General features: G+C 41.2%; 1 protein-coding gene across 1 annotated transcript in view; it reads left to right on the top strand.

The window, feature by feature from the left end:
* LOC109830210 overlaps nt 1-25,277 on the top strand; it is a 53,695-nt gene that overhangs the window by 7,127 nt on the left and 21,291 nt on the right. Inside the window, exons 3-7 of the mRNA XM_020397407.1 lie at nt 4,116-4,205; nt 16,755-16,835; nt 16,959-17,141; nt 17,224-19,320; nt 23,568-23,714. Coding sequence (XP_020252996.1) covers nt 4,116-4,205; nt 16,755-16,835; nt 16,959-17,141; nt 17,224-19,320; nt 23,568-23,714 — 2,598 coding nt within the window. The remainder of the gene's footprint in view (nt 1-4,115; nt 4,206-16,754; nt 16,836-16,958; nt 17,142-17,223; nt 19,321-23,567; nt 23,715-25,277) is intronic.

The following is a 25,277-nucleotide window of genomic DNA, read 5'->3' as shown; positions in this document are numbered from 1 at the left end:
AACACATGTGAGGGGATTTCTCTTTTTGTTCTTCCAAAGCTTTTTTCTTCTTATTTTGTAACTTGTTGAAGTTTGTAGACTTTGAATTTGACTTTAGAAGAGGGCAATCATTCTTCATGTGTCCTGGTTTATATATCCATAACAAATAAAATTATTGTTAGTATCTTTAACCTTGTTATACTTACTTTGGATAAAGAACTTTTTGAATTTTCTTGAGAGAGCATCAATGTCTTCATCATCTTCATCCGATTCATCGCTATCAGAAGATGCATTTAAAGCAATGATTTTCTTCTCTGGCTATTCTCTCTCCCTTCTATCTCGAAGTTGTACTTCATATGCCATTAAATTCCCAACAATATCTTCTAGAGTAAGTATTGAGAGCTCATTGGTTTCTTCAATTGCGATCGTCTTTTTCTCTCATTCCGATGTAAGTGCACGAAGAACTTTTCTCACCATCTCCAATTGTGTGTATTCTTTTCCAATACCAATTAGAGAGTTTGTGATGTCGGTGAATCTTGTGATCATTTCAGTGATCATCTCATGTTCATTTTGAATAACTCAAACTTGTACACAAGAACAGAGATTTTAGATTCTTTAACTTTATTTGTACCTTTGTGTGTTACCTCTAATGTATGCCAAGTTTGATGGGCTGAATTGCAAATAAACACGCGATTGAACTCGTTCTTGTCCAAGGCACAAAACAATGCATTCATCGCATTAGAGTCCATATTTACATTTGTCCTTTGAACAACCGTTCATTCGGTGTAAGGAGTGGTAGACTTTGTAAATTCCTTCTCTACAATGTTGCATAGATCGTAGCCAAAAGATTAGAGGTAGATCTTCATCCGACACTTCCAATAGTTATAGTTTGTGTCGTCAAAGAGGTGGTCGTTGTGTGGAATGTCCTTCTTTGAATTGTGATGTATTTGTTGTACTTGATGATGTCATCCTTCACCTTGCTCTGATACTAATTGTAGATACTAATTGTAAGGTCCTCTTACTTATATACCAAGTGTAGGATCGTGATCCTTAAGAAAAGATTGCGCTCCTATAAAGAGTAAATTTGCGGAAGCTTTACACTTAAAACACTAGAGAATGAGTTTGCAAGATGTGTTATAAATTGTAAGAAAGAATGACAATAATCTCAGAAAATGAACATCACAAACACAAGTATGTATATTGGTTCCACCTTCCCGGTATATATCTAGTCCCTAAGCAAATCCCGCTTGAAATTTTCACTATGATTTTAAAACATTACAAAATAAAAAACAAACCTGACCAATTTGCAAGACCATGCTAATTACAAACCCAATTGACAACATCATGCCAATTGTAAACCGACCTCTAGACTAAAAGATCAACCCCTCTCACAAACCGAGAGAACCTTCATTTGAAGCAAATACAAATCCAATCCTATAAGCCTTAAATGTGTTGTGAACGTATTTCTCACTGTGGCTATAGGTTTCACTCTCTGAAATTCGCCTAAACACTTAGTAGTGAATGATCAAGGACATAGGCTTTTTCAGAAAATAGTTTTTCTCAATACTTAGGCTAAAAAACAGAATGTTTAGCCTCTTGAATGTGCACAAAGTTTAATCTTTTGAGTGCAAAAATTGTTATCTTATTTACTGACGTTTACCCTATTTATAGCCTCTGAAAAGTTGTATTTTTAAACCAAAATAACACCTCAAACGGCTATAAACAGTCATATATTCAAAACCTGTAACAGTCAGAAAATTGCCTTTGTAATCGACTACAACTCTTAGTAGTCGACTACTCTGAGTTCAAACAGACTCTGTGTAGTCATATAATTTCTTAGTAGTCGACTACTTTGTATATTAGTCGACTACTCTGTAATTGACAGAAAGTCTGGAATTCTGATTCAACTCTTATTGGTCGATTACAATGTCTAGTAGTCAACTAGTCTATAATAACACAAAAACTGATATTCTGTCTGTGTCTTTTGTAGTCGACTATTTATGCTATTAGTCGACTATTAAGGGGTAGATATGAGCTATATTATATGTTTTAAGTCTCACTCAATATCTATTAAATCTAATGGTTAACATAGGGGATTTCTATAGCTAACCAACACCCTAAGCATGTGTTAGTGTGTTCTAACACTATGTGTGTGCATGTGTGTGAGTGATCAAGGCTTGTACACATTTCTAAGCAAAGAAAATATAAAATTACATTTTGACAATAAAGTATATCTTTTTATTTGCTTCAATTTGCCTTGAACTCATCCTATGTCTTGAGTATCTCTTTGAATATCATTGTTGATTTAACTTTGATACTGCAAAACAAATGTTAGCATATAATACACACAACATATAATATTTGTTATCATCAAAACAAACTAATCTTGGGGTCAAGATTCCTAACAAACTCCTCTCATGATTTTGTCTCCTCGGCCTTGAACTCTCCTCGTTCAGATTTGTCGCAAAATTCATCACCCCTCTGTCATCATTCAGTCTCGACAACTAGTGTTATCTTGGGCACTGAAGTACCTTGGTGCCTTACTGACTCCATCCTCCACCTTGATGCATCTTGTTATGCTTCTTGCCCTGATATACCTCGGTCGCCTTGCTGTTCTCCTATTGTTTCTATGATACCCTCTTACTCCTCTTTTGCCTACACTTTTGCTTTGTTTCCCCATTGTCTTTCTCCCCAAATACTTGTCGATTTCCTCATCTTTTTCTTCTCTTTTCCCATTTTTTGCTGAACTTCGAGAAGAACTGAAGAAACAAAGACAAGACATGGCTTTCCTAAAGATGTGGGTGGTGGCCCTCCTTGGAAATTTCAAAGGTTTAGAGTTTAGAATAGGTTCAAGGGGTGCAGAACCTGCTTCGATTCCATAATAAAAAAGATGAATTATTGCATTTTTCTTATTTCTATGGCGAATATGAAGCGCTATTTATGAAAGAAGTACAAGGTTATTCATAACATTACTCTACAGTCAAGGTTTAATTATATGACCAAGCATTTCTTATGTAATAGTGTGATGAATCTAGACAGTCCATTACTCAGCATTCCTTATACAACTTTACTAGACTTGTAAATAAAAATCTCAAATTTTGTAAACCTATAACAGTTTTCCCCCTGATTGATGATTATAGCTTTATTTGTTCCTGACACTCTTGTGTCCTACCTGAGTAATGATATTTTTTTGTCAAAAAGCTATGTAAATTAGTCATTGGCCTTTTCGGTCTTATCATCAGAACAGACTGTTACGATCAAGAGGTACGTCAAGACCCAGTCAAAATTGGGATTTAGTCATCCAGTTAATCTAAATCAGCTAATAATGTGGTGATTGTTGAACAAGGCTATGGTGTACATAACTGAAACTAGATGAATCTTCTCTATATCGAAGTCAACTTTTGCACCACTGAGGCACTGAACTTAAGATTCATCTCCTTACTGCAGCTCAATTTTCTTCCTAATACTTGCAACTACTTTTCTCCATTTGGCTTTGGAAACTGATATAATTTTATTAAAAAGCTAAATACTAGGTAATTGGCCTCATTTACCCTAACCCCATCACTTTAAACTTCTTGAGTCGAAAGGCAGGCAGGATAAGGAATCTAATTTGGATTTTACGCGTATTAGGGCCCCTTCTTATGTTTTTCCTGAGAAAAAAGGGAAAAGGTAGTGATTATTGTTGCGAAAAATTTTTATCCGAAGAGCTACCCAAAGCAACTCGCACCTGCAAAAGTGACTGTTCCTTGCAATGACTAATAGAAATATGAAATCTGTCTCTGGATTGGCAATGAATTGGGATCTCCACTATTCTCAACTGATTTATAATGTTTGTAGTTTGTACTATAAAATCGTTAATATCTTTCAAAGCATTTATATACATGCCCCAAACGGTATTCCTTCACAAATCACGACTAAATCAACAATAACAGGTTGTGTGCACCATTTGCCACTTTTCACATTGAAGCGAACTCTTGGGGCAATGCACAGCCTCCAAGTCTTAGTCTTTCTCATTCATACATACTCATTCAATCTTCTATTTACAAGGCACTTTTATTTTATTTTTGTATTCACTGTGTTGTGCCTAAATATCTCGCTTGGTTGCTATAACTTTTAATTTGTTTTTACTTTTTCAGGATGAGAGTATCCTGATTTGGTATTCTGAAAGAAAGGAAAAACAGCTTAAACTTGGCCATGTTTCAAGAATTATACCTGGACAGCGTACTGTAAGCTTGCGTACCCTCAATCTTCAATGCATAACAGTTATTATTATTATAATAAAAATCTTTAGGTTGAATAATAATTTTAACATTAATTATTATCGCAACTTCCACTCATATCATTGTCCCATTTTACGATGTTTGAGGCTTTTGACATGTGGCTGCAAGGCGTTGTGTAATTACTGGGAAATTGGGAATCCAATGGTGGATTAAGCATAGAGTCTGACGTGCAATCTTTCAAAGGAAACAAATTTGTAAAAAGAGAAGTACTATAATCAATTCACTATTCATTTTGAGGATTTCTCAGAATCATGTATCCCTCAAATTCTTTATCACTTCATACTACTAGCTTAACCGTCTTATTGGACCTCCAAATTAGCTTTTCATCAGCTCAAGACTGACTGCAAAGCCTCAAAAAGTAAAGCAGATCTATATATAAACTTTCTAAACTCAATCAGTGCACTAAATTATAATTGTTAGAATTAGTTCTTGGGTTTTCGGGTTAGGGCCCATTAACCCATTAGCCTATTACCCATATGTAACCCTATATATACCCATGGAGATGAGTGGAATGGTAGACTCTCTGATTTTCCTACTTCTAACATGGTATCAAAGCAGGTCTCCGAAACCCTAACCCTACCTCCTCCAAAACCCTAGTCACAAAAAAAAAAAAAAAAAAAAATAAACTGCTGTTGTTCTACGTTATCCTTACCTTTGGCGATCTTCCTCCTCTCAAGCCGTCGCTGCCAGATCTCCTTCGTCTTCGCCGCTGCTTCACCTCATAGAACCGTTGTTGTCGCTCGTCCTTGTCTCTGAAGCTCTCCGTCGCTGACCCTGGTGGGGTGAGAGAGGCCGTCGCTCCTCCTTCAAAGCCGTCGCTGACCCTGGTGCGGTGACCGAGATCCCCTTCGAAGCCGTCGCTCCTCCAAACTCGAATTCGAAGCCGAGATCCCCTTCGAAGCCATCGCTCCTCCTTGTCCTCGAAACTCGTCGTCGCTGACTCTGGTGTGGTGAGCGTGGAAGCCTCACGAAGATCACTTTCGAAAAATCTGTCGAAGCCTTACGAAGATCTGTCGAAGCCTCACAAAGCTGATTAGGGCTCGGTTGACCTGCTTCGATTGTGTTGGCCCCTTTCTCTTTTTTTTGTTTTGTTGATTGGGTTGACCTTTTTTTTTTCTGTTGTTAGGCCTTTTTCGTTGTTGGGCTCCTCTCCTGGTGTTGAGTCTTGTATGCCTTTGTAAATGAACCGGAGTTAAAAAAAAAACGTTGTTTTAAATGAACAATAACCTTCGGGTTTTCTAACCTTCAGGTTCCTAACCTTCGGGTTCCTGACCTTCGGGTTCTATTTTTTAACCTTTGGGTTCCTGACCTTCGGGTTCCATTTTCTAAACCTTCGGGTTTATGTTTTAAACCTTCAGGTTTTCTACACGAAGATTGCGATTCTTCTTCTACTGTACTATCCTGTCTGACAAGATGATAGGATCTGACATCTCGTCTGCTACTACTACCCCTACTACTGCTGAGATTTCTGCCCCCAAAGTCGTATTGGGGACCACTGTCAAGTTAAATGGCACCAACTACCTACTCTGGGCACAAGCCTTTCGCATCTTCATTGGTGCTCAGAACAAATTAGCTCATCTTCTGGCCCCTCCTCCTGCTTCTACTGATCCTACGTATACCGCATGGATCTCTGCTGACTACTGTGTGATGACTTCGCTCCTTAATAGCATGGAAGCTCAAATCAGTAGCAGTGTCATGTTCTCGAACACTGCTAAGGAAATGTGGGATAATTTAAAAATTATGTACGGGAATGAGAAAAATACATCACGTGTGTTCGAGTTGTATGAACGTCTTTTTTCTCTTCAACAGGGCGATCGCTCTGTACCCGAATATTTTGGTGAGCTAAAGAGTCTGATCGATGAATTAGAAATGCATCAGCCCGCCGTTACGGATGCCGCGACACTGTTGGGATATCGTAGGGACCTTGCTGTCTCTAAGTTCTTGTCCGGTCTGAGTCCCACCTTGCAATCTCAGATACGGGGCCAAATACTAGGGGGAGATACTATCCCCTCCTTGACTGCTACTTTCTCTAGAGTTATGCAAGTAACTACTGGAGTACCTACTGCTTCTTCTACACCATCCGCTCCATCGCTTGATCAGTCTGCTATGTTCTTCGGACGCGGTAGACGTCGTGGTCGTGGCCGTGACACAGGGGGAGGACGTGGCAAGAATCTTCGTCAGTGCATACATTGTGGACGGACTAATCACATCTCTGAGAAGTGTTGGGAGAAGTTTGGTCGACCTGCATGGGTGATACGGGTGTATCTTCTCTTCGGGAGCTTAGCGATCCTCATGGGAGCTTGAGGATAGATGATTCTCATGGTATCTTGAGAATAGAGTAGAGGAGTCGTGGAAGAGGCCATTGGAAGCAACGAAGTCGAAGGATTCGTCAAAACTGCAGGAATTACAGTTGGGCTCTGGCCGGTCGACCGGCTTGGTCGCGGCGGTCGACCGCTTAGTGCACAGACCCAGACTATGTCTCGGGACTGAGAGCGGTCGACCGAAGGTGGCGCTGCGGTCGACCGGAAAACCCTGTAATCGATTTCCCAGATTTCGACGTTCTGACCGGTCGACCGCCTTGGGCACTGCGGTCGACCGCGTAGCGGTTTCGGGCCTGGGTCTGTTTCCTGCTCCAGTTGGGATTTCTGTTTAGTATAAATAGAAACACGACTTTTCTAGGGTTTAGAACTCAGTTTGTAATCAGAAAAGAGATCAGGGAGGTTGTTCTTTGATCTAGAGAGATTGTGAGAGAGAGATTTGTAAAAAAAATCCAATTGATTCTCATAATCTAGAGAAGGTATTTTCCTTCGCCCTAATTCAACTCTTGTGTTCTTCTGTCGTTTTTTTCTTTACCCACTCTTGATAATTCCGCGATCAAGAGTGCTCGCACGGCAACTCGTATCAAGTTGGTATCAGAACCCCTAGATCCTGTGTAGGGGGAACCTGTGTATGGTCATTACTCGCTCACAGTACAAAAAGCTTGACGAGATCCTTATTTCTTTGGAAGGAGTCCAGAAATTAAGAAGGGAGAAGATGACTGAAGCAGATAATTCAGCGAGACTTGATGCCATGGAGAAGCAGATTGAGACGATCGGGACGACTCTTACTCAACTCGTGGGTCTAATCAACGGAGGTGACAAAAAGGAGGAATCTTCTTCGAAGGGTAAGAAGAAACTCGTCGAATCCGACGAAGAGCACGAGGAATCTGATTCAGAGGGGGAGACTGAGATTGTCAAGACCGTTGGACATTAATGGGGTAAGAACAACTACCAAAATCTGAAGATTGACTTCAAGGTTGAGATTCCTGTTTATGATGGGAGTATTAACGTGGAGAAGCTTGATGATTGGATCGAACGTATGGAGATGTACTTCACTCTCTACGGATATTCGTCCAAGGAGAAGATAGTGTTCGCGACACTGAAGCTTTCCGGGCACGCGTTGACGTGGTGGAAATCCTATTGCAAACAGGAGAGGAAAGCGGCGTCGTGGAACAAGTTCAAGGAACTACTTCGTAAACAGTTCTATCCAGTAGGGTTCCTTGAGGAGCGTTGGTACAAGTGGTACGGCTTACGCCAGAAGTTTAATCAGACCGTTCAAGAGTACACGACGGAGTTCCAGCAACAGGCGATGGTCCTAAACATCGTAACGTCCGAGTACCCCGTCTTCATGAAGTACATGGTGGGTCTGAATGATTACGTCCGGAAGGAGATGAAGCTGTTTTCAGTAGAAACCATCGCAGAGGCGAGTGTGAAGGCCATTGCCATTGAGAGCCGGCAGAAGAAGGGCAATGAGACAAAGGGGGATTCCAAACCATCGGGGAGCAAGACGGGTGACTCTCAGTCTAAGGATGAGAAGAAGAAGGTTGACTCGGGGAAAGCAGGATTGACATGCAACCACTGCAAGCAGACAGGACATGTGGCTGATCGTTGCTGGGATAAGTATCCTCATCTGAAGCCTAAAGGATTGAAGAAGAAGGAGGAGAAGAAGGCGTACGTGATAGCACAGGGTCCGAAGGAGGTTCCCGGGATGACCGAACCCAATAGCAGTCTCAACCTTATGGCGGGGAAGCAGGCTACCAAGGAAGATGACGACCCGAGGGAGCAGCTCTTTGTTCTGAAATTGCAGGTCAAGACCAGCTTAGTGGATGCTATTGTAGATCCAGGGAGTCAGAAAAATCTGATATCTGAGGCATTAGTACAGAAGCTAGGATTGAAGACGGTGAAGCATCCGAAGCCCTATCCATTAGGGTGGATTCAGAAGGAGGCGGGATTGAGTGTGGTGAACCAGTGTTCATTCAGATTTGCACTCCACGAGTCGTATATTGACGAGGTCACATACGACGTGGTTCCGTTGGATGTTTGCCAAGTTATTTTAGGCAACCCTTATTTGTAGGATAGATACGCAGTATATGATCGGCGAGCCCAAAAGTATACGTTCACCAAGAATGGCGAGCAATTCATTTTTCGTTCGGCATCTCTTCCACAGGAGACGAGCTTGGTGACAGTAACTCAGGCTAAGAGGTTGGTGAACGCGGGCAGGAAGTTCGTTTTATTGTTCATTCGGCCGTATGAAGAGCAGCTGAGTAGGACGTGCTTGTCCACCTTGAGCAAGCTCCAGGAGGGAGATATTGACAGGTTGAAGGTCAAGTATGCGGACTTGTTTTCGGAGATCACGGGACTACCACCACGTCGAGGTGTAGAGAATGAGATTATGTTGACCGGGGAGAGTTCCTTACCTAACATAGGCCTATACCGCACATCAGTACTAGAGTCCGAGGAGATCAAGAAGCAAGTTCAGGAGCTCTTGGAGACAGGAGTGATTGTGCCAAGTTGTTCGCCTTGCGGGTCACCAGTGTTGTTGGTGCCCAAAAAGGATGGAGGCTGGCGCATGTGCGTAGATTATCGGGCACTCAACAAGATTACCATCAAGAATCGCTACCCATTACCGCGGATCGATGATCTTATGGACCAGTTGGAGGGAGCGAGGTTTTTCACGAAGCTGGATTTGAAGTCTGGTTACCATCAGGTGAGGATTCGGGAGGAAGACACTTGGAAGACTGCGTTCAAGACCAAGCAAGGCCTGTTCGAGTGGTTGGTGATGCCGTTTGGATTGTGCAATGCTCCGGCTACCTTTATGAGGCTTATGAATGATTTGTTGCGACCCTTTATAGAGGATTTTGTGATAGTTTACCTTGATGATATCTTGGTGTACAGCAGGACCTGGGAGGAGCATCTTGTTCATGTTGAGAAGGTATTTGAAGTGTTGCAGGACGGACAGCTGAAGCTCAACGGGAAAAAGTGCGAGTTCGGGAAGGACGAGTTGGTATATCTCGGCTTCATCGTAGGGAAGGGCCAGCGGAGGATAGATCCAGGCAAGGTGGAGGTGATCACAAAGTGGCCGACGCCGAAGACAGTGACTGAGGTGAGGAGCTTCATGGGGGCTTGCCAGTATTTGCGCAAGTTCATTCGACATTTTTCGACTTATGCGGCACCGTTACATGGCCTCACAAAGGCTAAAGTTCAGTTTGAGTGGGGAAAGACGCATGAGGAGGCTTTTCAGTTGCTAAAAAGAAAGATCTCGGAGGCACCGGTGTTGGCATTGCCGAATTTGCAGCGGACTTTCGAGGTAGAGACCGACGCGTCTAATTATGCGATGGGCGCGGTGTTGATTCAGGATGAAAAACCGGTGGAATACTATTCTGAGAAGTTTTCGGGTGCTGTTGCGAACTACCCAACCTACGACAAGGAGTTCTATGCACTATATCAAGCAATTAAGCATTGGAGGGTGTACTTGTTAGGGAAGGAGGTGGTCGTGCATTCGGATCATAAGCCGTTGGAGTTCTTACATGCCCAGACAAAGCTACAGCAGGCACGGCACATGAAGTGGATGTCTTATTTGATGGCTTTCAACATCATTATTAGGTACAAGAAGGGGGCGACGAACAAGTTGGCCGATATGTTATCTCGCCCACCGATAAGGTCTTTGTTGGTTTCGACGCGTATTCAGCCCTTGGTTCCTTTTGAGTATGTTCAGTTGTATGCATCCAGTAGAGACTTCGGTAGTGTATTTGAGCAGGCGAAGGCTGGTCAAAGGGGGGAGTATGCACTTGGAGATGATGGCTTATTGTATCGTGGGACATCACTATGCATTCCGGAGGATGGTGATAGGTTACAGTGGATTCGGGAAGCACATACCTTGCGTGTGCAAGGGCATTTTGGCATTCAGAAAACGCTTCTCAATCTACGGCGACATGTGTTTTGGCCACGGATGCTTGATGATGTGACCAAGTATGTTGGGGGGGTGTAAATTATGCTGTATTTCGAAATTCGAAGCCTTCTAACAGGAAGAGGGGATTGTACCTACCATTACCGGTTCCTTCTAGGCCGTGGGAGAGCATTTCTATGGATTTTCTAGGAGGGTTGCCGACTACCAAGCGTGGGCATGACTATTTGTAGAGCACGGCCTTTCATCCACAAACAGACGGACAAACGGAGGTAGTCAACCGGACTATGGTGCACATGTTGCGGGGGTATAATTCTAGGCATCCTAAGACTTGGGATGAGAGTTTACCATATTTGCAGTTTGCTTTTAATCGGGCAATTCATGGATCTTCCGGAAAGTCACCGTTTGAGACTTGTTATGGATTTTTACCGCCGAGCCCGTTCGATCTTGTGTTTTCAAGTGAAGCCACAGTGGACGGCAAGGAGGGGAGTGAGAGACAACGTGCTCAGCGATTTCTTGAGAAGATTGCAAATATTCATGCCACGGTTGAAGCTCAATTGAAGAAATCGCAAGCTAAGTACAAGGCGAAGCATGATCAACATCGGGTTCCTTGTAACTTTGGTAAAGGCGATATGGTATGGCTAAAATTGAGTAAGGAGAGGCTCAAAGGAGAAGGGAAGAAGTTGAAGCCTATTCGTTATGGTCCATTTCGGATTATCGATCAGATTGGCGACAACGCTTTTCGTTTAGATTTGCCACCTTACTTAGGCATGTATTCGGTGATCAATGCCGAGTACTTGAAGTTGTTTGAGCCTCCATTATTGGATGATGAAGGTGATGACAAGATGATCTTATCGCATGTTGAAGACTTGTGGTTTGATAGAGAGGAGCCACTGAAAGAAGATTGCATTTTGGAACGGAAGACGACCACGACGAGGTGGGGGACGAAGGAGTCGTTTCTCATTGGACGTCAAGGTCAGGTCCCTAGCAAGGCCAAGTGGTTCAACAGAGAAGGAGGGGCTCGCGAGTTCCCTCAGCTGAAGTTCTAACTTGAATGGGACTTCAAGTTCCTAAAGGGGGGACCCATGATACGGGTGTATCTTCTCTTCGGGAGCTTAGCGATCCTCATGGGAGCTTGAGGATAGATGATTCTCATGGTATCTTGAGAATAGAGTAGAGGAGTCGTGGAAGAGGCCATTGGAAGCAACGAAGTCGAAGGATTCGTCAAAACTGCAGGAATTACAGTTGGGCTCTGGCCGGTCGACCGGCTTGGTCGCGGCGGTCGACCGCTTAGTGCACAGACCCAGACTATGTCTCGGGACTGAGAGCGGTCGACCGAAGGTGGCGCTGCGGTCGACCGGAAAACCCTGTAATCGATTTCCCAGATTTCGACGTTCTGACCGGTCGACCGTCTTGGGCACTACGGTCGACCGCGTAGCGGTTACGGGTCTGGGTCTGTTTCCTGCTCCAGTTGGGATTTCTGTTTAGTATAAATAGAAACACGATTTTTCTAGGGTTTAAAAACTCAGTTTGTAATCAGAAAAGAGATCAGGGAGGTTGCTCTTTGATCTAGAGAGATTGCGAGAGAGAGATTTGTAAAATCCAATTCATGTTGACCTTGGCAAGAATCTTCGTCAGTGCATACATTGTGGACGGACTAATCACATCTCTGAGAAGTGTTGGGAGAAGTTTGGTCGACCTGCATGGGCCAAGATTGCTGATACTACACCTACCTCTGTTGCTTCTCCTACTACTACTGCTCCCTCCACTATTCAGATTTCTCAAGCTGAGCATGATCGGTTGCGTCAACTCGATCTCTCTCAGAATAATTATTCTGCTACTCATGCATTCTCTTCAGGTATGGATGCCTACATTGTCTCTCCTCATAGACCATGGGTATTAGATTCCGGCGCTTCTTCTCATATGACGGGTCTTAAGGACCACTTTATTTCCTTAAACCTTTCTGACAAGTTTTCATCGGTCCGGATCGCTGATGGGACATACTCTCCAGTTCTTGGTGATGGGGTAGTTCATGCTACTTCATCGCTTACTCTTACTGATGTTTTATATCTTCCCAAATTTCCTGTTAGTTTACTTTCCATCAGTCAATTCACAAAACACAACTGCAAAGTCACTTTTTTTCCTTCTCATTGTGTTTTTCAGGACCTAGCAACTGGAATGACGATTGGTTCGGGGCATGAGAGAGGAGGCATGTACTATTTGGATGACAATATGCCTGCTACTGGTCTTGTTGCAGATAAGTCTGATAATCCTTTATTATGGCATCAACGACTTGGTCATCCCTCGTTATCGAAGCTTAAGTCTGTCATTTCTATCCAGTCTTCTATTTCTTCTTTAAGTTGTGAGTCTTGTGAACTGGGTAAGCACCATCGTGCTACTTATCCAAATCGTATTGATAAACGCAGCAGTTCTGCATTCGAGTTAGTCCATTCTGATGTTTGGGGTCCATGTCGTGTACCTTCTGTGAACGGTTATAGATATTTCCTTGTCTTTATTGATGACTTCTCTCGCATGACTTGGCTTTATCTTATAAAAGAGAGATCTGAGGTTTCCACCATTTTTGAAATATTTTATAAAGAAATCAAAAACCAATTTTCCACCTCTATTCGTATCCTTCGTACTGATAATGCTTTGGAATACATGAAACATGACCTCTCTCGTTTTTGTGCAAATATTGGTATTATCCACCAAACATCATGTTCTCACACTTCACAACAAAATGGAGTTGCTGAAAGGAAGCATAGACACATTTTAGACGTTGCTAGAACCCTGATGGTGCATATGAATGTACCAAAGTATTTGTGGTCTGATGCAGTCCTCAGTGCATGTTTCCTGATCAATAGGATGCCCTCTCCTGTTCTTGATGGTAAAGTACCATTCACCTGTCTTTATCCTGACAAAAGGCCTTTTCCTGTGGTTCCTCGAGTTTTTGGTTGTACTTGCTTTGTTCAGGATTTGTCTCCCGGACTGGATAAACTGTCTCCACGATCTATTAAGTGTGTCTTTGTAGGCTACTCGCGTACTCAAAAAGGTTATCGGTGTTATAATCCATCCACCAGGAAATATTTTGTGTCTGCAGATGTAACCTTTTTTGAGTCGGTTCCATACTTCTCCTTGACTGGTTCTCCTCCAACTGTCAGTCCATCTGTGCCTCTTCCGTCTATTGCTCCTACTACTATTCCACTACCTGCTTCGGTTCCTTCTGCCGATGGATCTTCTCCAGGACTACAAAATGCTTCCACTATGTCATCTGCACCACCACCACTACTAACGTATTGTCGTCGTTCAAAAGTTCCTGTCCCTCTCTCTGCTCCAGCCGCACAGTCATCTCCCATTGCTGGTCTGCCTCCTTCTACTCATTCTGATCTAGATATTCCAATTGCTTATCGTAAAGGTAAACGGTCTTGTACTAATCATCCTATATCTGATTTTGTCTCTTATGACCGTCTTACTCCCTCTTTTCGTCAGTTTGCTTTGTCCTTGTCCTCTATATCTCTACCCAGGTCCTATGAGGAGGCTGTATTAGATCCTGCTTGGAAACATGCTATGGATGAGGAGATGGATGCACTTATTTCTAGAGGGACTTGGGATCTTGTATCTTCTCCGACGGGCGCTACCGTAGTTGGCTGTCGGTGGGTTTATACCTTAAAGTATCGCACCGATGGTTCAATTGATCGTTATAAAGCTCGTCTTGTTGCTAAGGGATATACTCAAACCTATGGGGTTGATTATCTTGAGACGTTCTCTCCCGTAGCCCGTCTCAATTCCATTCGCCTACTTTTCTCTATGGCGGTTAATCTGGACTGGACAATGTTCCAGCTGGATGTTAAAAATGCCTTTCTGTATGGTGACTTGCAGGAGGAAGTCTATATGGAGCAACCTCCAGGGTATGTTGCTCAGGGGGAGAATATGGTCTGCAAGCTTAACAAGGCTATTTATGGTCTCAAACAGAGTCCACGGGCATGGTTTGAGAAATTTAGTACTGCTATATCTGGTGTTGGTTTCAAACGATGTCAGTCTGATCACTCCGTCTTTATCCGGCGCACTACATCTGGTCTGGTGGTTCTGGCAGTATATGTTGATGACATCCTGCTAACTGGGAGTGACCTTGTTGCCATAGCAGAGACTAAGGAGTACCTTTCACGTCACTTTGTGACCAAAGATATGGGGAAACCCAAATACTTTCTAAGGATTGAGATTGTATACCAAAAGGACCGTTTACTTCTATCTCAAAGGAAATATGTATTGGACCTATTAGAAGAAATGAGCCTTTTGGGGTGTAAGCTAGCAAACACTCCCATGGAAGTGAATGTGGACTTATGGCGTGATAATAGTCCTCTCCTAGATGATGCAGGCCGATATAGGAGATTGATTGGCAAGCTGATCTATCTTACTGTGACCAGACCTGATATTACCTTTGCAGTGGGAGTATTGAGCAGGTTTATGCATATACCTAGAGAGGTTCACTGGACTGCTGCTCTAAGAATTTTGGCTTATGTTAAAAGCTGTCCGGGAAAAGGATTACTGTATAAGAAACATGGACATTTACACATCTCTGCCTATTCTGATGCTGGGTATGCAGGAGATATAGGAGATAGAAAGTCTACTTCTGGATTTTGCACCTTTATTGGAGGAAATCTGGTTACTTGGAGGAGCAAGAAACAAGATGTAGTATCTCGATCTAGTGCAGAAGCAGAATACAGAGCTATGGCTCACACTGTTTGTGAGATGATATGGCTACAGAAGCTGCTGACCGAGCTTGGCTTTTCGCAGCCTGGATCTATGCCTATGCATTGTGATAATCAATCTGCTATCCACATTGCAAAGAATCCAGTGTTTCATGAGAGAACTAAGCATATTGAAGTTGATTGTAATTTTGTCAGAGATGCTTGGGAAAAGAAAGTGATATCTCTTCAGTTCACTCCGTCTTCGGAACAGTTAGCTGACATTCTCACTAAAGCTACTTCACCTAACGTGTTTTCCATTCTAAGTAACAAGCTGGGCATGATTGATATATATGCTCCAGCTTGAGGGGGAGTGTTAGAATTAGTTCTTGGGTTTTCGGGTTAGGGCCCATTAACCCATTAGCCTATTACCCATATGTAACCCTATATATACCCATGGAGATGAACCATTAACCCATTAGCCTATTACCCATATGTAACCCTATATATACCCATGGAGATGAATGGAATGGTAGACTCTCTGATTTTCCTACTTCTAACAATAATATTAGTTGAGCGACTTAAGGGTGACCGCCAAATAGTTTACTGTTACTGGCGCAAAAAGATGAAAAGCAAAGGAAAATGAAGGTCTTATCTTGGAAAACTTAAAATTTCTCTCTACTGAAAATCTCAAGTCAGGAAATTGTCCGTCAAATGTGTACCTGAGTATTCCAGATGAAGAAATCTGAGGGCTCAAGGACTTCCTCTTATTCATCCCCACTCCTTGCATGCGAAAACCCTAGAATCAAAAAAAGATATCAAGTTTCTCTTAGAACTGTTAACCAGCTGCCAAAAAACATCGAATTTTTAATGAACCAGGAGATTACCTTCGGAAGGGAATGAAAGAGTAAAGAAACCATCCAAAAGATCTATCGAGATTGATGAATCTCATGACCTGATCAAACTCTTAAGAATGAACTGTAAAATAACAGGAACAGGATTTCCCCTGAATTGAAAAAGAGAAAGAAAATGGAGGAAGGTCAGTTTAAGTAGGTTTTCAGGTGATTGTTTTTCTTCTTGGTATGACTACAAAACCCATTTGGATTGACACCCACTTTTCTGGATCCAAGGTATGACTACAAAACCCATTTGGGCCGACTAATGAAAATTGTGCGAGCATAATCAGTATGATAACAGAATTTCCCCCCCTTCTTTTATAATAGCAAATAAGTTTTTTTAATGCCTATGCACTTTAAGATGTGTATCTACTTACTTTTGTCACAAAGATATCTTAAAGGCATGGTATATGTACTTATGTGCAAGTCAATGTTGCCTAAACCCAAGTTAGGGAATATCACTCCCTTGCCTGTGTCAGACACATTATTTGCAAGCAACATAAATTCCATGCTATGTTTACTGTTTTGTCTTCTCCCTCCCTCCCTCAGCAATTGGCAGCATGTATGCCCTATGCTAATTACATGAATACTGTCACATCACTGTCACTTTTCTTCCAGTCTTTTCTAATACGTCTTTCCTCATATACAACTAGTTTTATTAATTGATGAAATTTCGCTACCCTGCTTTTCAGGCAATATTTCAACGATACCCACGACCAGATAAGGAATACCAGTCATTCTCTTTGATTTACAGTGATAGGTCTTTGGATGTGGTAGGTATTATCTGTTTATACCTTATATTTCTTCTGCATTCATGGAATGATATTATTTCCAGTATTCACAAAACATTTGGGTTTCCAGAAAAATCTGTCTGATATGCCTACTGTTGTGGGCAGATATGCAAAGACAAGGATGAGGCCGAAGTATGGTTTGTAGCTTTGAAGGCATTGATTTCACGTGGAAATATTCGGAAATGGAGAGCAGAATCCATAAGAAGTGAAAGAACATCTGATGCAAATAGCCCTACTACAAGTACACAAAAAAGTTCTCCAACATTCAGTACCGACACTTTCCATAAGGTTAGTATTTCTGATTTATCATGGATTTTAAAATTAGCCAACTAACTTGGTCATTCTCTCCCTTTGCTTTCATCCTTTGAAGGATTCCAGAGATCCCCAAATTCCATATGAGGGCCACCCTGTTAGCAGTTTCGGGAATTTATTTTCTGATGTGATATTATATACTGCACAAACCAAAAGTTCCTTTCAGCGAGATTCAGCAAGCAATTCTCTTCGCACATTATCTCTTGAAGCTGGGGATATCTCAAATGGGCGTGGTTCTGCAGTTGATGCTATTAGACTCAGTTTCTCTAGTGCATTAAGTTCTTCTAGTTATGGATCTGGATACGAGGAGTTTGATGCTCTAGGCGATGTTTTCATCTGGGGAGAAGGCATAGGTGATGGGGTTCTTGGAGGTGGTCAGCATAAAGTTGGAAGTTTGTCTGTCGCTAAGATTGATGCCTCTTTACCTAAAGCACTGGAATCGGCAATGGTACTTGATGTCCAGAATATAGCTTGCGGGAGTAAGCATGCTGCAGTAGTAACCAAGCAGGGAGAGGTCTTTAGCTGGGGTGAAGAGTCAGGAGGTAGGCTTGGTCATGGAGTAGATGCTGATGTCTCAAACCCAAAGCTCATCGACACTCTGAGTGGAACTAATATCGAGTTTGTTTCATGTGGGGAGTTTCATACTTGTGCTGTATCATTATCTGGGGATCTGTACACATGGGGTGATGGTATTCACAATTCAGGTCTTCTGGGGCATGGGACTCATTCTAGTCATTGGATTCCTAAAAAGGTCAGTGGTCAACTAGAAGGTTTGCACGTCTCATCAGTATCGTGTGGACCATGGCATACAACTATTGTGACATCTGCAGGGCAAATATTTACATTTGGTGATGGAACATTTGGCGCTTTAGGCCATGGTGATCGCACAAGTACAAACATGCCAAGAGAAATTGAAGCTCTGAAGGGCATGCGTACAATTCGCGCAGCTTGTGGTGTTTGGCACACTGCTGCAGTTGTGGAAATTAAAGATTCATCTTCTGATTCTGTCAGCTCGGGTATATTGTTTACTTGGGGAGATGGAGATAAAGGTCGACTTGGACATGGTGACAAGGCACCAAGACTTTTGCCGGCATGTGTAGTTTCTCTCTCTGAGCACAACTTTTGCCAGGTTGAATGTGGGAATGATGTTACCATTGTTCTTACAACTTCTGGACAAGTTTATACTATGGGGAGTAATGTTTACGGGCAACTTGGGAATCCTACCGCTGATGGAAAGCTTCCCACTTGTATTGATGGAAAGCTACGTGATATTTTTGTTGAGGAGATAACTTGCGGTTCTTATCATGCTGCACTTTTGACTTCTAAAACTGAAGTGTACACCTGGGGCAGGGGAGCAAATGGCCGTTTAGGCCATGGAGACAATGATAATCGAAGTATTCCAACAGTTGTTGAAGCTCTAAAAGAGAAGAAAGTTAAGAATGTTGTATGTGGTTCAACTTTTACTGCAGTGATCTGCTTGCACAAGTGCGTTTCAAGTGCTGATCAGTCCGTATGCTCTGGCTGTCATCTTCCGTTTGGTTTCAGAAGAAAGCGTCATAATTGTTATAACTGTGGTCTTGTTTTTTGCAAATCATGCAGTAGTAGGAAGTCTGTGAAAGCTTCTTTAGCGCCAAGTATGAGCAAGCCATATCGGGTATGTGATGGATGCTATACCAAACTAAAGAAAGCCACAGGGGATGGAGTGTTTTCTCGAAAACTGAAGCTTCAAACTGGCAATCTAAGTCAAATATCCAATGAACCGGCTGAGAAATGTAGCTTTGTTCCTAAACTACAGGGGCAATTGTCTAGGCTTTCTTCGGTTGATTCCTTTAAAGGTGAAAGCAAATATTCCAGACAGCATGTGATTGAGCTAAATAATGGCCAACTTTTGCCTAATCTTAGGGAAAATTATTTGCAAAGTAGTCAGCAAGATAGCTCTTTAAATCTCTCAGGATCTTCAAAGAAAATGTTTTCTGTCAATGTGCCTAGTTCGAGAGCGCCTTCCCCCCCAACGTCTCCTCTTCCAAGTAGGCCAGATCCATCTTATCCAATAACCACACAGACCATAACTAATCTTACATCCCCTGCAATGATTGATGCTCGAAAGACGACAGATGACAATCTGAGCCAAGAGGTTGTTAGATTGCAGTTGAAGGTAACATATTGCAACTTTATGCTCATTCAATATTATGTGCTTCCCAACTGTATGCACCATTTGTTTTTGTAGTATTTAGTAATCTGAAATGAGATCTGCAGTAGAACGTTACCATCCAGTGAAATAGTTAGCTCCTTAAACTTGGTTTCCTGGAACACTACATGAGAATAGTTATCTGGAATAATGCTCATCTTGATGCTTTGATTTTCAGCATGAGCAGATAACCTTGTCAAATCATGACATTAGTTATCTGGAATAATGCTCGTCTTGATGCTTTGGATTTCAGCATGAACAGATAACCTTCTCTCTCCCTTCTTCCTCCCCCTCTCCCTCCCTCCCTCCCTCTTTGTTTGTTTCTGCATATATATACGTGTAAATACATGTGTGCACGCATTCATGAATATAGATATATATTGTACTAGATATGACTAACAACATAAGTACCAAGAGAATGAGATATAAGAGTGATGAGGTCCACTAGTTTATCTCTTAGTAGCTCATTTTGTAAATTGAGCTAAGGACCACCCTGCTAATCACATCAGAGCAAGTGGACCTCAACATTCCTATCTCTTGAGCTTATTTTCCTAAATTAGGTACCAGCTCATATTCAATATCCCCTATACATTTGCATGTGTGTGCATATTGTTTCAATCTTGACTATATCAATGCATCTCTTGCATGAAAATACTTTTCGGTTTCATTTTCTCAAGGACCCATTCTCTCAGCCTAAAAGCATCTTTAATATCTATTGGACCTTAAATAAGGATTAAATGGGAAACTCTATAGAAAGATTAGCGTGGATGATTTTATACTTTATCCAGATACAGTCATGTTGGTAAACTATCAATTATAAGTATGTATACAAGGATATACTTGGCAGGTGAGATTAAAAATATGCTCAAATTAAATACATTGGATATTCATAATTAAAAATTATCATCTTTGCAATCTTAATTGTGCTCACTACTCAGTTTGGTTAAAAGCTTATGGTTAAAAGAGATAAAATCATGTACCAATCTCGTTGTATTGCTTTCCCTTTTATCAGGTAATATACTAGCTGACATGACCATAGGCTTACTACCAAGCTACAATTAGTACTTCCTATCAGCACCATCTTAAATTTCAGTTGGTTACTATTAGCTTACAAAAGGAAAGCATTGTGTAGATATCAACAAGAAACCCTCCATAATAGGTTGTAGGTACCAGTCAGATGATAGTGATGATGAGCATAATTACCTATATTTGTCTATTTACATGTAGTGAAAATATGATGTGAACTTAGGATATCCATCTTCGAAGACTTTGTCGTAGAAAGTATATGTATTCCCTGTAACGCCCCGCCCCGGAATCCCGGAGTCGGTACGCTATTAGATCTGATGGACTGGCTTCACAAACCACCACATGTCTTTTCAGCACGTTTTGTCCTCACTCACGCGCTCCCTGAAAAACTTTCCAGAGGGTCACCCATCCTAGAATTTCTCCAGACCAAGCACGCTTAACTTTGGAGTTTCTAAGAGTTGGGTTCCCGAAAAGAAGATGCATCTTGGTGGTATGAGTATTCTAATCAAATCTATTAATACTAATCACATCACCCTCTCAAGGGTTGGGGTGTTACATACTCCCCCACTTAAACTCACAACGTCCTCGTTGTGCCAAATCATATCATCCAAGACCGTATCATCCGTGTGAGATTCTAGAGGTGATTCCTACGGCCTCAAGAGGTGGCTCCCGTCCTCTCGACGTAGCACTTTACGCCGCATAGCACTTAGCTCTCACAATTCCGGTTGGCTTTGCTCTGATACCATTTGTAACGTCCCGCCCCGGAATCCCGGAGTCGGTACGCTATTAGATCTGATGGACTGGCCTCACAAACTACCACATGTTTTTTCAGCACATTTTGTCCTCACTCACGCGCTCCCTGAAAAACTTCCCAGGGGGTCACCCATCCTAGAATTTTTCCAGGCCAAGCACGCTTAACTTTGGAGTTTCTAAGAGTTGGGTTCCCGAAAAGAAGATGCATCTTGGTGGTATGAGTATTCTAATCAAATCTATTAATACTAATCAGATCACCCTCTCAAGGATTGGGGTATTACATTCCCTCTTATATTTATGGAGAAAATTTTAAAACAGACCTTTTTTAAACATAATAAGCAAAATCAACCTATTTTGAAAAAAATTTAGCAAAATCGACCGTTTTTTGCCCACATGGACAGAAAACCGTCGATTTTGCTAAGTTTTGATTTTTAATTGCATGAGACTAGTAGTCCCGTGTAATTAGTGGGTAACTGCTATGCCCGTGTTTTTAGTAGAGATTCGAGTAGCTGAATCGATTTACACGGGACTACTAGTCACGTTTTTGAGTAGACACTTTGCAGACTTGAATCGATTTATACGGGACTAGTAGTCCCGTGCGTTTCCTGGGCCAAAAATCAAAAGGCACGGGACTACTAGTCCCGTGCATTTTCTGGGCAGTTCATGTGCACGTTTTATGTGCATGTGTATTTCCTGTAAAAATAAAAACCATCTCCAATTTTGTGTATTTCCTGTACAAATCCAAGAATCATCTCACATCGATATATATCGTAATAAAACTAACAAAAACCACATTTGCATTTCAAATTCCCACCACAAATCACACCACAAACTCATCTACAAATCCAAAAACCGTCTCACATCGATACATATCGTAATTTACCCATTCTCATCACACCACACATATTGGAATTTCAAGTATACTTCACATACTACCTCAGTACGTATTGGAATAAAGCCAAGAAAAGAATAAACATATCAACATAGGTTTGCAAAGTATATAACGATAATGATTAGTTTATATACAACCAATAACTCTTCTCCTCCTCCTCTGTCTTTGTCCTTTAGCTCCACGATCCCGAGCTTAGACGAGTTCGTTATTCGGTTGCGTTTGTAGTTGTGACGGTCCGGCTTCATCGTCTACATGTTGCGAATATCCGACTTCATCGTCGTTTCTGCTATGTGCTTGTCGTTGTCTTCGTCATATGCAAATAATGTATTATAGTTGAGATCAAATTCTCAATTGAAAATCAAATTATAACCCTAATTCTTGTTAAACCCTAATCAATCGCCAAACCACATTATTCATCATATTTCATAAAATGAAACTTAAAAATTTCACCACAAATTTCACATCCCAATCAAACCTAAACTCTAAATCAATCCATATCTATTGCCAAAATACTCATAAATGAATATAAATTTAACCACAAATTTCATAAAACACATTTAAAAATACAAATTTAACCACAAATTTCATAAAACACATTAAAATTAAACCCTATATAATTCATATCATTCATATCAAAATTAAACCCTAACCTAATCCATCTATATCATTCATCAAATTAAGCTCTAACCTAATCCATCCATATCAAAATTAAATCCCAATAATGTGGTTTGCCTAATCTATCTCCAAACACCATTTTTCATATCCCAATTAAACCCTAAGTCTCTAACCTAATCCATCCATACCACTCATTACTCATTAGTTTCACAAATAGAAAAAATAAATTGCACCACAAGTAGAAAATCTTCACCTTGATCTTGTCAGACTCGGCGGCGGCGATGACTGTGGACTTGGGGGCGACTTGGGGGTGGCGGTCGAAACCAATCCAATTTGGGGCAAGTGAGAGAGAGAAATGAGAGAGAGAGGGAGAGAGAGAGAGAGAGAGAGAAGAGAGAGAGAGAGAGAGAGAGAGTTTAGGTCACGAAGAGAAAGAGGGTCACGGGTGGGTCTATGATGGGCGAAAATTACACAGGACTGCTAGTCCCGTGTATTTTTCGCGGTTAGTTAGCGCTTTATAATTACACAGGACTAGTTGTCCCATGTAATTACGAAGTTTAATTTTGTAATTTTGACCTCTTTTTGGCCAGCAGTGATGAGCTAGCCAGAAAAGGTCGAAATTGCTAATTTTATTCTGAAAAGGTCGATTTTGCTCATGTTTAAAAAATGTTTATTTTTAAAAAAATGTTTATTTAAAAAAATTCTCCTATATTTATTGGCAATTAGCTTCTTAAATTGAGTATGCAAATAACATAAATTATAAATCTCACTTATGTACAGTGTTGTCGTATTTAAAGTTTCAATATGCCTCTTCAAAGGTCATCTGTTGACTATATCTTTTTGTCTGTATTCTTTTTTGCTAAGTACTGTTTATGCTGAACATGTTTGGTTTATGGAACAGTTCATGAACTTTAGTATTGTTCTGCAGGTGGAAGAGCTAACTCACAAGTGTCAGCTCCTAGAAGCAGAGTTGGAAACAACGTCAAGGCGATTGAGGGAGGCCACAGCAATGGCAGGAGAGGAAACTGCAAAATGCAATGCTGCAACGGAAGTAATCAAGTCCCTCACAGAACAAGTAAGATCTCTTTGTACCTGCCTACCTGCCAGAACTTCAGCTCTTAATCTTCTACTACTTTTTCTCTTCATGAAGGGATAAAATCCCCAGATAATATACATGTTCTCGTCAGAAAACATGAAGGGAAGTTTGTTAAGAAAATTATACAACATTAGTCTTGAAATCATCTTGAGTGTCAGAACAGGAGCTGGCTTGTATACTACTATGCATGGTTTAGTTCTCAAAAAATATACAACCACGAACTGTGTAAATTATTTTTGTTTGAGTTAAATGCGGATAGACCCCATGTACTTTCGCCAGTTGCAGATAGACCCCATGTAGTTCTATTTGTGCGGATAGACCCCCTAAGTGAATTTTTTGGCTCTTGGCAGAGTCAAAAAAGTCAAGGAGGCGGATAGACCTGATGTAATTAGTGAGAATAGACCCCAATTGCTAATTTTTTGGTTATTAAAAGAATCAAAGAAGTTGCACCGAGGAGTCTATCCACAGTTGGGCAAATAATATAGGGGGTCTATCAGCACAATGATGATAGACCCCAATTTGCAATTAACTCTTGCTATTTCTGCATGCTATGTTGATGCAAGAGGCGTGCATCCAGGAAACATCTATTTAATTTTACTCCCAAAATCATTACTGCACACGCAATGATATTTTTGAGACCTTCTATTAAGTAGTTTTCTATGTGTTTGTGTATGCTTTTGAATAAACAGTTATCAATTTAATAACATTTAGTTTCCCTGAATGTCAATCAGTACAGCAATTCTCACTTGCTAGATATATTTGGAGTATAAAAGGTGGTCTTTTGGTTTCATTCTAGCGGTTGATGCTTATGTAACATGTGGCCTTCATATGCTTATTTTCTTATTATTCTTTGGTGATTTAATATGAAGCAAAGCATCTAGTGTTCTTGCATTCTGGGTTGCCATCTTTTTTGGATCAAGGTCATGCAACTGATGAGGTTGCATAATAATCTTTGCTGCACTGGGTTTCCCACAGCGGATAATCTTACATATCTGATGGTGATGGTCAAATTATCCCAATCACACTTGCAACATAGAACTTGTTTATAGAGCATTGCTATAATTTGGCTATTAGAATTTTTCAGGTGATCCTAAAAATTGTCAAACCTTTCCATGAGGTTTCCTTGTGGGGTTTCTGGAAGTATGCTTGGATATTTCAACAATATTCCGCCTAGACTTGCTTCCATATTCAATTCCTGGATGCTCATCAGTGTTTTCTACATTTCTGGTGCCCATATGTTCCTCTCAAGATAATATACACATCCCAGAATGTTCTCGGCTTCAAGTATTAATATTCCCTACTTCCTTGTTATTTTCCTCCAATTCAATTCTTATTGTTTACATACAACTCCACATTCACCAATAACCCAGTAAAATAGAACATAAAAGCTGTCCTTTATTCACGATAAGCCATATAGGCTTACTGGCTACAGTTCTGAATGAGGATCCTTTACCTCCTTTACATTTTTTCATTCTCAGTGCAAGCTGATGAGTTATGTTTAATTTGGAAAAGGAAATGTGGAACCTGTATTTGCCATTTCAA

This window comes from Asparagus officinalis, chromosome 1 (assembly GCF_001876935.1).
Source record: "Asparagus officinalis chromosome 1, Aspof.V1, whole genome shotgun sequence".
Classification (NCBI taxonomy): Eukaryota; Viridiplantae; Streptophyta; class Magnoliopsida; order Asparagales; family Asparagaceae; genus Asparagus; species Asparagus officinalis.
The sequence above is the reverse complement of the archived record's forward strand: the minus strand, read 5'-3'. Positions and strand labels throughout refer to the sequence as shown.